Source organism: Urocampus carinirostris, chromosome 20 (genome assembly GCF_059441175.1).
Source record: "Urocampus carinirostris isolate Australia breed hairy pipefish chromosome 20, RoL_Ucar_1.0, whole genome shotgun sequence".
Taxonomy (NCBI): Eukaryota; Metazoa; Chordata; class Actinopteri; order Syngnathiformes; family Syngnathidae; genus Urocampus; species Urocampus carinirostris.
Window position 1 is genome coordinate 10714036 of NC_142368.1, and position 13169 is coordinate 10727204.

At 40.7% G+C, this 13169-nt stretch overlaps 1 protein-coding gene and 1 pseudogene across 1 annotated transcript in view; both read right to left on the reverse strand.

Annotated features, from left to right (window-relative positions):
• Window positions 1-13169, reverse strand: part of man1a1 (mannosidase, alpha, class 1A, member 1) — a 200837-nt gene that overhangs the window by 101490 nt on the left and 86178 nt on the right. Inside the window, exon 4 of the mRNA XM_088324634.1 lies at window positions 6952-7032. Coding sequence (XP_088180760.1) covers window positions 6952-7032 — 81 coding nt within the window. The remainder of the gene's footprint in view (window positions 1-6951; window positions 7033-13169) is intronic.
• LOC148346212 (5.8S ribosomal RNA) lies at window positions 11241-11386 on the reverse strand (annotated as a pseudogene).

Sequence of the window (13169 nt, forward strand, 5' to 3'; positions counted from 1 at the left end):
GAAGAAATAACCAACTTTTTGTTGCACCTAATGCCAACTGTTTTTGCGGAGGCATACTTCTCTTTCACTCGACAACCACCAAAACAATGACGTCATCTCGAAGCAACGATATCTCGTTTGCCGCGAGACCAAAACAACAATGGCGAATCTGCCTGACGAAAAGTTTGGAGTGCAGTAAATCTTTGTTTAAAAAAAAAAAAAAAAAAAAAAAAGGGAATCAGGTAATAATGACAATTTGGTGTCAAAAACGTTGTGGACGCAGGGATGCGGGGAAACAAGGGCACTGAAATTAATATCATTCATTGTCAATGTCGACACGCAGATGTGGGTCACTTGCACCAGGTTGAGTCTCGATTTAGACCTATTACTACTTCGTTTATCACTTGTTCACCGCTTCAGGGATTTTGAATTGAAATGTATTTATTGACATTGATATCAACGTATTGTACATTAAGCCATGAGAAGGACTCAGCTAATGCTATCCCAGGGGGCAGGTTAGGAGGGCTTTGTGTTGGGTGGGCGTGACTTTCTGTGTGTGACTGTGATAGGCTGGTGTATGCTGTCAGTGAAACAGCAGGGGCGGGTGGGCGTTCAAGTCAGTGTGTCCACCCACCCAAAACAAACGATCAAATTCAAGATTCATGAATTAAATCGGACTCTGAGGAAAAGTCAGAAAAGAGTAAAGAAATTGTGATCAGCAGCAGGTGCTCTGTGGATTGTTATGAGGTTTGGGAAGCGACTGAGGCGGCGTTGGGACAAAAGGCTGCAGTTTCGGCCTACTGTTACAGCTAGGCTAACAACTCTTTTAAGCCATCCCTGCTGAGCCTGTATCTCACCAACGGAAGATCTATTACCCACGAAACGGATGCCCTGGAACTGCAAATCATGGGAACAGTTGTATTTTTATCATTGAGTCAACCACTCTCTAAATTGCTTTCTTGCACTAAAAGGGGAAGACCTCAAATTTTGTTGTACAGTGGAACCTCGGTTTTCGAACGCCTCAATTCGAACAAAAATTTAGAGAAATTCTTGCTTCGCTGTTCGGTCAAAAATTCGGAGTTCGAACGCCAGAAATGCGTGAGTGCGTACACTAGAGTGCGATGCTGAGCGGCGTACGGGTGTAGATCGCCCTCACCCCTCGTGACCAACTGCTATCACGTGCGCACTTGCCTCTTTTTGCTTTCGCTTTTAATATCGGTGAACGGAGTGTTTTAGCCCCTAACTATGCCTCCGAAGAAGGTCGGTGCAAGCAGGACAGGTGAAAAAAGAAAAGTTGTTCGTACAACTATTGCCTTCAAGAAAGACATAATAGCTAAATATGAAAGAGGTGTGCGAGTTTCCGATCTTGCTAGGGAATACAGCATGCGCCTTCTGCTGACCACCACAAAAGCAAGAAATCCTATTCATTATTCTTTTCTTTATCTTTTTTTTTTTACACGTTCGTGTTAGCGTAATCTTTCGTAAGGAAGATTAGGATAACGCGAACGTACCATTAGCCTGGGTTAGCTCTATGATTACGTTGAACATTCAGGTAAACATTTAGGGTGTTGGAACTGAGCCCAAAATTCAGGGTGTTGGAACGGAGCCCCCTTTCCAATGAAGCGCTAGCCACTTGTGGTGCTAAATGACTTGTAAACGACCTGATTTTTTTATTTTTACACGTTCATGTTAGCGTAATCTTTCGTACAGAAGATTACGATAACGCGAACGTCCGATTAGCCTGGGTTAGCTTTACGTTAAACATTCAAGGTAAACATTCAGGGTGTTGGAACGGATTAAAATGATTTACATTATTTTTAATGGGAAAAATGATTTCGGTGATTGAACAAATCGGTTCTCGAACAGGGTTCTGGAACGGATTATGGTCGAGAACCGAGGTTCCACTGTACTTTTGTACGATGACAATAAAAACCATCCGTTCAACTGCTGTTCTGTGTTCTTATTTGTAGATCTATAGTTGTTATTTTGTTACAGTCGGTAAGGACGTCATCTCCAGCTAAGTTTAATCTTGATGTGACGCTACTTCCTGGATTTTCGCTTTTTGCAGGGGGTTGACCTTGATAACCAAAGAATTACTGAATTCCTTTTTTGTTCTAGGAAGATTATAGATAATATACACCCACGTATTGTCTTAGGACCCATTGGATTCCGTGCAAACAATACCATTTCTTTTTATGAGTGTTCTCAAAGAGCTTTTACAAGCCGCACTGGCAATAACATCCCAGCTATTGTCTTTTATTCATCATTCAGCATGAATAAACAGACAACTAGACACAGCAAAACCGCTACAAGACACTCGTTGACTTCTGATTTGTTTCTTCTTCCGATACATTCTTTCCCCGTAGGAAATAACAAGGAATGGAAATAATCAGCGCAAGGTCTTAAAATGTTTATTAACGGTGTTTAGTCAGATCTTAACACCCTGTAATGGAAAGTCTGTTGCATGAGTTATTTCACATATGTTCCGAGTGAGCGGCGTTGATAGCACTCTTAACTCTTGGGTTAATCAGGTTACAGGAGAACAGTTCAGAAATATCCACACAATGAAGCTGTACTTCCCTGGTTGTTGTTTTCGGTTTCAATGACCTTGGTGTTTCTCTGTACGACTGCACAAGGGAAGTTGCAAGTACAATACATATCTAGGATACGACGACACAGTATTGTGAAATTTTTACTTTTCAAGTCAAGTCATGTTTATTTGTGTAGCCCTTAATCACAAGGAGTCTCAAAGGGCTGCACAGAACAGACTGTAACAAACGGCAGACTAATATTACACTATCCTCTGATCTAGAACCTACATGAGGGCAAGGAAAAACTCAAAAACCTCAGTCGAGTCAATTCAAGTCATGTTTATTTCTGACGCCATTGATCACAAGGAGTCTCAAAGGGCTGCACAGACCACAGACTATTGCAAACTACGGACTATTATTACACCATCCCCTGATCTAAAACCTAAATGAGGGCAAGGAAAAACTCAAAAACCTCAGTCGAGTCAGTTCAAGTCATGTTATTTGTGACGCCCTTGATCACAAGGAGTCTCAAAGGGCTGCACAGACCACAGATTGCACAGACCACAGATTATTGCTAACCACAGACTATTTTTACACAATCCCTTGATCTAAAACCTACATGAGGGCAAGGAAAAATTCAAAAACTTCAACATGAGAAAAATGAAGAAACCTTGAGGTAATCAGGCCCGTTAAGGGATGGAATCCGGCCCGTGAGACAACGCCCAGAGTAGGGAGAGAGAAAAACGAGCTGCAGGAAATATGTCCACTTGATGTGTGCCTCTCACAAAGCTCGCTCTCTCTCTCTCTCTCTCTCCCTCTCTCTCTCTCTCTCTCCCTCTATCTCTCCCTCCCTCTTTCCCTCCATCTCTCCCTCCCTCTCCCTCCCTTACTGTGTCTCTTTCCTCCATTTTTCTCTCACTCTGTCTCTCTCTGTCGCTTCTCTCTTTCCTTGTTCCTCTTTGTCTCTTTCTCTCTCTTGCTTTCCCATTCTCTCATTCTCCCCTTCTCTCTTTCTCTCCCTTTTCTCTCTTTCTATTTCTCTTTGGATTTCTTTCTTTCTCTCCCTTTCTTCCCTCCTCTCTCACTATTTCTCTTTTTATCTCTTGTTTCTCGCTTCCTCTTTCTCTCTCTCTTTCTTTGTCCCACCTTCTCTACTTTTATCTCCCTCTCTTATTTCTTTCTCTCTTTTTTCGTTCTCTCTTATCTACTAGTCCGGCCCCGAGAGAATGTTTGTTTTATCGTGTGGCCCCCCCGAGTTAAAAGGAGTTTGACGCCCCTCTTCGAGAGCAACCAAATGAAACAAGACGCACCGAACGGGTTGGTAAATGTTACGTAAAGCACTCTAAGAGGAAGAAACGCAATCCGAGTGCGGTTTTGTGCGCCCGAGAAAGGAAGAATTCTAAAGGACCGCATTTCGGATTTGCGGCAAGCAAATTTGACGCACGCGCCGACGGTTTCACTGAGCTCGAAAATTGTTTTTTTTTTTTCTTCCTTCTTGCGGCTAATGAAGGAAAAGACGAAGCACGGCCTCGCACGCTTGCTGAAGACACAAAATGCAGCTTAAAGGCAGAATAACATCCACAATCAAGGCTGCAGTCAAATCTCTAGCGAGATAGCCTCTTTTTTTTGTTTCCTCAAAGCAAGCGCACTGTTGCCTGAGGTTTTAAGCGGCTCTATGGCGGAAGGGATTTTCAGGCCGCATATCTATTGATTCGTAAGCACAAAGCTATAATTAATTGGGAAGAGAAGCATATCATTAAAGAAGAAAAGAGATGAGGAAACAAAACTATGCTGTCACTTCCTGAGCCTCTTTCGCAAGCAGACTTCTAAGATCCCAATAAGCATTTTGTCACATTTTAGGCCTGCAGCTCTTGAATAATTTAAGAACTTTATACCCTATTTATCATTGTTTAGCTAATTGTTAACGGGGTGCTTGAGTCAAAAATGTTGTTGCAACCTAATTCAGTTATTTGAAAGATCACTGCAGCCCTTTCTCATTATTAGAAAACGATTACAGTTTAAACAGATTCATTCGTTTATTTATTTTCTATCTCCACGGTTATGCTATGAAAAAGATAAGAAAACGCAATTCAAATGTGAACAAAACCATTTTCGTGATTCAAAGTAAAAACCCCATGTTAGCGATTTAATTTAAAAAAATACATTACGTAAATTGGAGTCTAAACTAGTGCTCCTGGGTAATCTGGAGGCCTGCACAGGATTTTTCAGTGGCCCGTAGCATTCACTAAAAATGATAGTAAATGTCTTACAATACAAAAATACACAATAACCAGAAAATTTTACAAATTTTAAATATGTTTTTTTTCTTTTCTTTTTAAAATCCATCCATTATTTGCACCGCTTATCCTCAGTAGAATCGTGGGGGTTGCTGGAGCCCATCCCAGCTATCTTCAGGCAGTGGGCAGGGGACACCCGGAACCAGTTGCCAGCTGGTCGCAGGGCACACAGGGACAGGCAACTGACTCGCTCATCCACACCTAGGGACAATTTAGACCGTCCGTTTAACCTGACATGCATGTTTTTGAAATGTGGGAGGAAACCGGAGTGCCTGGAGGAAACCAACGCAAGCACAGGGAGAACATGCAAACTCCACACAGAAAGGTTTGATCCCATGACCTCAGAACAGTCGCAGGGAACACAGAGACAGACAACTCACTCAATTAATCTGACATGCATGTTTTTGGAATGTGGGAGGAAACCGAAGAGCCCGGAGGGAACCCACGCAAGCATGGGGAGAACATGCAAACACACGCGCTAACCACTGCCCCTCTTTTTAACATATATCTATCTATCTATCTACCCTGGTCATATCCCTCAAGAGGAGTGACTGACAGCAAGGCGAACACATACAAAAACAAAAGAAAATAAAAAAGGGGGAAAAAGTAGCAAAAACCACACACAAAAATGTTTGGACCATGGCCAACCCAAATGCCCAAACACCCAAACAAGTTAAGCACCTCGGCACCCAAGTCGGTCATGCTTTCGTTCCTCCAGATGAAACGGGACACAAGAAAGCGGCCATGTCACTCGGGTCAGGGTAACACAACACACTCTTCTGTTCAACAGCAGGGCCCGACAGCTTTCACTGGTTTACCCCTGCCGCATCATACAGGTGCCCTTCCCATCCCTTAGAACATGTCTAAACATCCCACTATCCTTTCGAAACACCTCTCCACTCATTCCTATCACCAACAAGAACTCTAGCTTCCACTATATTTAGCCTCTTTCCTGCAGTGCACTCATAACACCATCCATCCACGTCAATTGCGGCCTTCCTCTTGGTCTCCTTCAATTTACTTCTGCTCTGTAGATCCTCTTCAACATTCTTTTTTAACATATATAACCTTATTTCCCCAGTAATTAAAAAAAATATATATATATAAAAAGAGCAATAATATCAACATAACAAAATAATATGGCACATGTCACGTATTCTCATCATTTCTAACCATGTTTTTTTACTGTGATACAATGAATATGACACTGCCAATTTTTTTTTTTAAAATAAGGTAATTGAGTTTTTTTTTTCCAATTTAATGATAACCACGTAAAAAATTGTAACATTATAAAAATATCTCAAATGAACTGCCAATAGCCTAAGTTATTTTGCAGTGTATTTACTGTACACATTTTATTTATTCAATGCTAGCTCAGGAAAAAAAATGACCAATAGAAGTCAATGGCAGTGAATTATCAAAACATGGAATAATTTCTAGTCATCAAACCCTAAAATCTTATTATTTGAAGAACTAATTGAGAATACTGGATGATTAATCAAATTAATTAGATTCATTCATAATTTTATTGTCAATTAGATAATTTGCCCGAATCGAAGGTAGGAATTCAAGAGTTTGATTTGATTAACTCAAATCGAGCGCTTATTACGAAACAATACTGCTAAGTTTATAGTTCATTAGAAACTAAAAATAAAGTAGAGAAGGCATCAATGGATTCCGTGCTTGAAAGAACAGGAGAGGACCCAAACCTCAGATAAGAAGGGTTACTAGTAATTAGATCATTTAAAGTAAGTCACAATTACCCGAGCTAAAAATTAAGTATTCTTGTACAAACATTTTGCACAAGTTTTATGTTTTTACTCAATACAATTTTGGTGTTTATTAATCTGTGATAATCCTTTACAATCGATACAAATAAAAATGGGGATTGATTGAATTCGAGATTTTCTTTTTCAGCCTAGCCAAAAACTGGACATAGGCACGGCTAGGCTTTACTGGCCCAAGACACACCACAGGAAGTAGAGCCCAGACGACCCAGGTTGTCAAAGGAATCTGTGAACGTGAGCCTACGATGTGTGATTGGGTGAAATTGACAATAATAATTTCGGGTTTGAACAGGAAATACCTGAAAAAGTTGACTCCCTATGTCCCTCCCCCCTGCCCCAATATATGTCTATTCTTACCTCCTTCCCGGACAGATAGTAGGCCGACAGAAGGCCGCCTACAAAGCGGATGTTCACCTCGAAGACGGAAACTTCAGCATTCTGCAGTGGGAGGAGAGAACAGAAACAGAAAAAGTGGAATCAGCCGAGGTCACTTAGCAGCGAGGTGTAACGTGCATGACAGGTTAAGACAAAGTTAGAAGAACTTAATCACAAAAACCTCAAAAAATCCGGCCCTCCACACAAAATGTATGTACAACACAATATTTACGTACAACACAACATTTTGTCATATTTAATGAGAGAAAATCTCATAATTTGGTGAAGATTTGGGGTTTCAAGTAATTTATCTACTTGTTACCAAAATTTCCGCACTATAAGGCACACCGGATTATAAAGGCACACCCTCCAAAATATTTATTTTCTATATTTATATTATAGTGTTTTCATATTGATAAAATCATTCAACATAACAAGCAAATGTACCTGTTTTTATATAAATAATAAAAACTTAATAGTCAACTAATAATAAACGTAATAATATTTAATATTCTCATTTATACAATATTTATATAAAACAACAACCCCATAAAACCTACGAGCCTCTGAAATACCAAAACACCAAACAAAAACAACCAAAATAAAAATAAATACAAAAAAAAAATAATAATAATGATGATTAAAAAAAAAAGAAATCTTAAATTCCTACTAAACTAAACATTGTCCCATTACTGCTCAAGTCTATTTCAGCAAGTAAAACTCAATCTTTCAGTGACCCAGCCTTGACAAAAAATGGTCTTTTTGTGATATGTTTTTATAAAAAGTGCACTGGACTATAAAGGTGCATGGAATTTAAAAAAAATGTAAGGGTTAGGTTATTTGGGCATTGATAAGTCTGAATAAAGATTGGTTAAAGGTAGAGCGCTCGTCTTGGGATCAAGGGATCCCAGTTCGAATCCCGGCTCGTCTGTGTTACATGTCGAAGTGTCCTTGGGTAAGACACTGAACCCCTAATACCCCCAATAAGCAAATTAGCGCCTTACATGGCTGCAAGGCCGCTATTGGGAAATGTGGAGCACCTTGTAAAGCGCTTTGGGAAGTCATTGACTTGAAAAGCGCTATATAAATGCAGATCATCATCATTAAACAAGTATTTCAGGATTTGCAGAAAACATTTTTTTGCAAAATACAGTTAATGTATTTCAAAGCAATTTTATGTCAAGTGAATTTCCTTACGGGGATGAATAAAGTATCTATCTATCTATCTATCTAAGTCACGTCCAAGACACTCAATATAATAAGTTAGCTAGTGCTAACTAGCTAAGTTAGTGGCTTACAGTTGTCATTTCTTACTACGTACATGGGCTGCTTTTATTGTGATGAAGGATTCAAAACTGTAATCTTATGGATATCACATGTATTGATAACGTTTATAAAGCGTATTATGCCAAAAAGAACTGTGAAATTATCAACAAACGTTCAGAAGATAAAACGTCATTTGGCCAAAGTAAATATTTTCAACAAGCTCAAAAGTCTATACAAGATGTGAATATCCTATGCTTTTCTGTGATAGATAGATAGATAGATAGATAGATAGATAGATAGATAGATAGATACTTTATTCATCCCCGCAGGGAAATTCACATTTCCAGCAGCATCCCTTTGCTGAGAACAATACAATAATAAAGCAAAAAGGAATACAATACACAAATACCCAATGTGACGTGCTAATACCCACTGTAGCGTGTTGTATAGAGTATTTAAATAGTGCTACATAAAATACACACTGCAATAAAAGTACGGTAATATGCAATGTAGGGGGTGTGGTTTAATGTGGGCCTTTACTCCGCCGGGTGGAGTTAAAGAGCCTCATGGTATGAGGAAGAAAAGATCTCTCGAGTGTATTTGTAGGTCTTGTTTTAATACATTCCCCCAAAAATGTAGATACAAAGTATGCAAAGGGTGCATTTTATCAAAGTGCAGCAACACGAACCAGCTACAAAGAACTGGTAAGCGTCAAGACTTGTATACATTTTTAGATCAGCATTGGTGTATGGGGATACTCCATTTACAATATAGTGGGACTGATTGTGTGGCTTGAAGTCAGACAGACTAGAGGATTCAGTTAGATGTGTTAATATGTCAGGAGGAAAACTGTATAGGGTCCGGAGTTAGCATTGCTAATGCTATCCTCGGTTTTTCTACATAGCGCTCTTTGTGATTTACTATAAGGTGAACCACCTCATCTGACAGTCTCACATTTCTTTGACTAGTCTTTGTGTTGAATACTTTAGCCTTTTGTTGTTGATGTCTACTATTTACTGGCCTCACCGACTGTTTTCTATGGTTTTCTGCCGTCCATCATGGTGTCAGCACATGGTTGGATCACAAGTGGGCAAAGGATCAATAGTCTGGAAAATATGGTATTTTATATAATTTTTTTCAAGTTTTATTTCACAAAACCTCAGAAATAAAGAGTTTTGAGATGAATTAAAACCTGCCTTGAACATCCACCATCCAGGGAAGCATCTTAATTGCAACTTTGTGTTTTTGACTGACAGCCGAGTGTGCTTAACTCAACTTTATTTGCCGTCTCATACAGCTTATAGCTCTGTCATGTGCCAACAACAATATAATTGTTTTCTCACCGAGTTGCTGATTGCAAAGTTGGATTGTGCAGCTAATTAATCCCCCGCGAAACAAAACAAAATTATACAAAACCGTTTCCTCCGTAACTGCTAAGCCATAAAGTATAGAAGATATTAGAAGAAAAAGAGAGTAGTTTTGGGGAAAGTATGTTTTATTCCCCTTTCGGCGAAAAACTTTTTCTCGTTTTTACTAACCAAGTATACTGTTTCTATCAAAATATGCTCAAATGCATATCAAAGGCATTTTAAGTGAAAATATTAGGAAGAAATTACTGTTAAAAGGGGCGGGGGGAATAATGACAGATACCATCTTCAGTTTGCATATAATTAAGCTCATAATATGTATCAAATTCTTTTATTCAACCACATATTTATCATTACTTATCTTATTTTATCATACTTTTCCTCAATGTATGAAGCTTCACATTGAGGATGGTCCAGTAAAAATTAAGGGGGGAAATATAGTAGAAAACAACAAAATTGGCAGGTAAATTGTTAACTCCAAATTGTCTCTGTGAGTGAGCGAATGAGTTGTCGGTCTCTGTGTGCCCCGTGACTGGCTGACAACCAGTTGGGGGTGTCCCCTGCCCACTGCCCGAGAACAGCTGAGATGGGCACCAGCACCCCCGCGACCCTACTCAAAGGATACACAGTGCAAATAATGGAGGGAGATAAACATTATACTTCCTTCCATCGATTATCTGCACCGCTTATCCTCAGTAGGGTCGCGGGGGTGCTGGAGCCCATCCCAGCTATCTTCGGGCAGTAGGCAGTGGACACCCTGAACCAGTTGCCAGCCAATCGCTGGACACACAGGGACAGACAATTCGCTCGCCAAGGGACGATTTGGACAGTCCAATTAACCTGACATGCAACGTTTTTGACACCAAATTGTCAATATTACCCGGTTACATTTTTTTTTTTAAACAAAGATTTACTGCACTCCAAACTTTTCGTCAGGCAGATCCGGCAGATGTTGTTTTGGTCTCGCGGTTCGAGTTTTCATCTGCACGCCGATCCCTAGTTGTGTAGTGAAAAGTCCGTCTCTTTTTAGAGAACCGGCTTTTTCGGCTCAACTCATCAAAGAGAGACGCTTCTCAAACGGCTCACTTGCTTTGATGCATTATATTACGAATGATTATGTTGTATAAAGAAGTTAAAAAAAAAAGGATGTTTAAAAGGAGAAATGAAAGAAAGACAGGTTTGTGGTTATCCCCTTAATCGGTATATTACCAACAATAATTTGATGCAGAAATGAATTCATAATTTGATGATTAAAACTGAATGAAAATATAGGTTTATATTATATATTTGTCGCCGAGGTAAAATGAACACTGATGATATTGTCTGACAACTACGTGCAAAATACCAGTGTTTCCTGACCTTTTTAAAGCCAATAAACACCCTAATTTTTTTTTAAATACTGTCCGCCGAAAAAAATGTTAAAAAGTACTTTTTTTTCGTTTAGGGTTAAATAATCATGTTGCCTAAATTGACAGTACAGTAAGACCTCGGTTATCGCCGTTAATGGGGACCAAAACCACCCGCGATGAGTGAAAATCCGCGAAGTAGCGGCGCACCTTTAAAAAAAAAAAAAAAAAAAAAATCTCATCTCATCTCATTATCTGCACCGCTTATCCTTATTAGGGTCGCGGCGGGGCTGGAGCCCATCCCAGCCATCTCCGGGCAGTGGGCAGGGGACACCCTGAACTGGTTGCCAGCCAATCGCAGCTGCAAATCACATTAGTTCTCGCAGCTTGCTGCGTTCTTCATCGACGCAAGAGCCGAGTGATCCACCGCTAAGAGTCGTACAGCTGGGCGGTTTTACGTCCGCCCGGGACGATCGGAGACAAATTCACGACAGGGTTTTTACCGCGGGTGCTGTTCGGTCGCTCCCGCGGGCAAGCCCCTAACCCGCGGCGCGGGTACTTTCGGGCGCGATACGCACGACACCGACACAGTTACGGGGGTCCCACGCACGTCCGCCACCTTTCGCCCGCCGCGCGCGAACGGCCGCCTGTCGTCGCGCCGCGCTACTGGGCTCGTCGGACGAGCGGGCTCCCCCCAGTTACGGGGGTAGCCCGATCACACCCGCCGCCTTTTCTCGCGTCGCGCCGTGTGACGCCGCATCCGCCGAACTCGCTCCGTCGCGCAGCCCGGGAGTGACCTCCGCGAATGGGTTCAATTAACATTGCATGTTTGCATTCATATATACCGTAAGTGTATAAAATGTGCAACTGTTATACACTAATGAATAAAGTAGCTCTTACTGTAGCTTTAAATCAATCTGCCTTATAGTCCAGTGCGCCCTATGTATAAGAAATATATGACCAAACAGTTGTTTGGGGTGCGCATTATAACTCAGTGTGCCTTTTCGTGCAGAAAATACAGACATTTGTCTGCAGAATATCAAATGATTCCAATGTTGGCGCTCGGATTTTAATTAATAGAGATGAATCCAAAAGCCATTATAGTGTAAAAGACATAATTAGAAATGTTGCTATCTATACGAGGAAATGTCATTCATGTCTTTTTCTTATTAGTGTGCATTCCACACGCAAAGGCCTGCAACTAAAAAAGCTCGCTGGACTACAGAGTGGTTGCGTTCAGTATTCAGGTGAGGATGGCCGCGACAAACGGCATTCTCCGTCTTCATTTGAGCTGGGAACTGCTCCTGGATTATTTACCACTTTCACCTCCAGGCTTAGTTGGGCGTCAGCCGGTCGATCGTCGCTTCCAGAAAACTTGGGTGGCTGTCCTCAAAGTCATTTGACATTCATTTAGCATGTACCGTATTTTCCGCAATATAAGGCGCACCTAAAAGCCTTTATTTTTTTCAAAAGCTGACCATGCGCCTTATAATACAGTGCGCCTTATATATGGATCAATATTAAGTCGCAAAGTCTTGTCACTAAGGAAGGAGCTGCCGACCAGATTTTCCCCCGAAGGCGAAGTAGTGCGCGGTGTATGTTGGGATATATGTACACCAGCATTTCATTTCCTGACCAATGTGTCAATCATCATTTGAATCAGTCACTAATGGCTAATGTTATCCGGAGGTAAAGGGGGCGGATCCTTTTTAATCATTTACAGGCTCGCATAGGCTAAAGGGGCGAAACAAAGCCTGCAGTTGGCCAAAAAAGATGAACGTGAATCACAGGTTGGGTTGCACTACGGCATAGAGAAAACATTTTTTACTATTCTGTATTTGTAAATATTTTACTCTCCTGGATTTACTACACTCACGGTATTAAGCAGACCATGGTTATGTGATGGCTGCAAGAGAACTTAGGTGAGCTATGCGGCTTTATATTTTCCCGGTATCTTGTTTTAGAACGATCTTGATGTTTCTGTGATGAGTCTATTTTTAAACTCAATTCAATTCAAAGTGTTTATTGTCATATGCACAGTAAAGAACCCCGTTTCCCTGCACAATAAAATTCTTACGTTGCTGTCCACACAGTTACCAGCGAAAAATAAAATAGAAACTAAGAAATGGTTGGCATTTCTTGAATCCCAAGACTCTAACCTTCTGAATGATATGTGGAACGATGCATTTGAGTGATTGGTGACATCGTACAGCCACTGTTT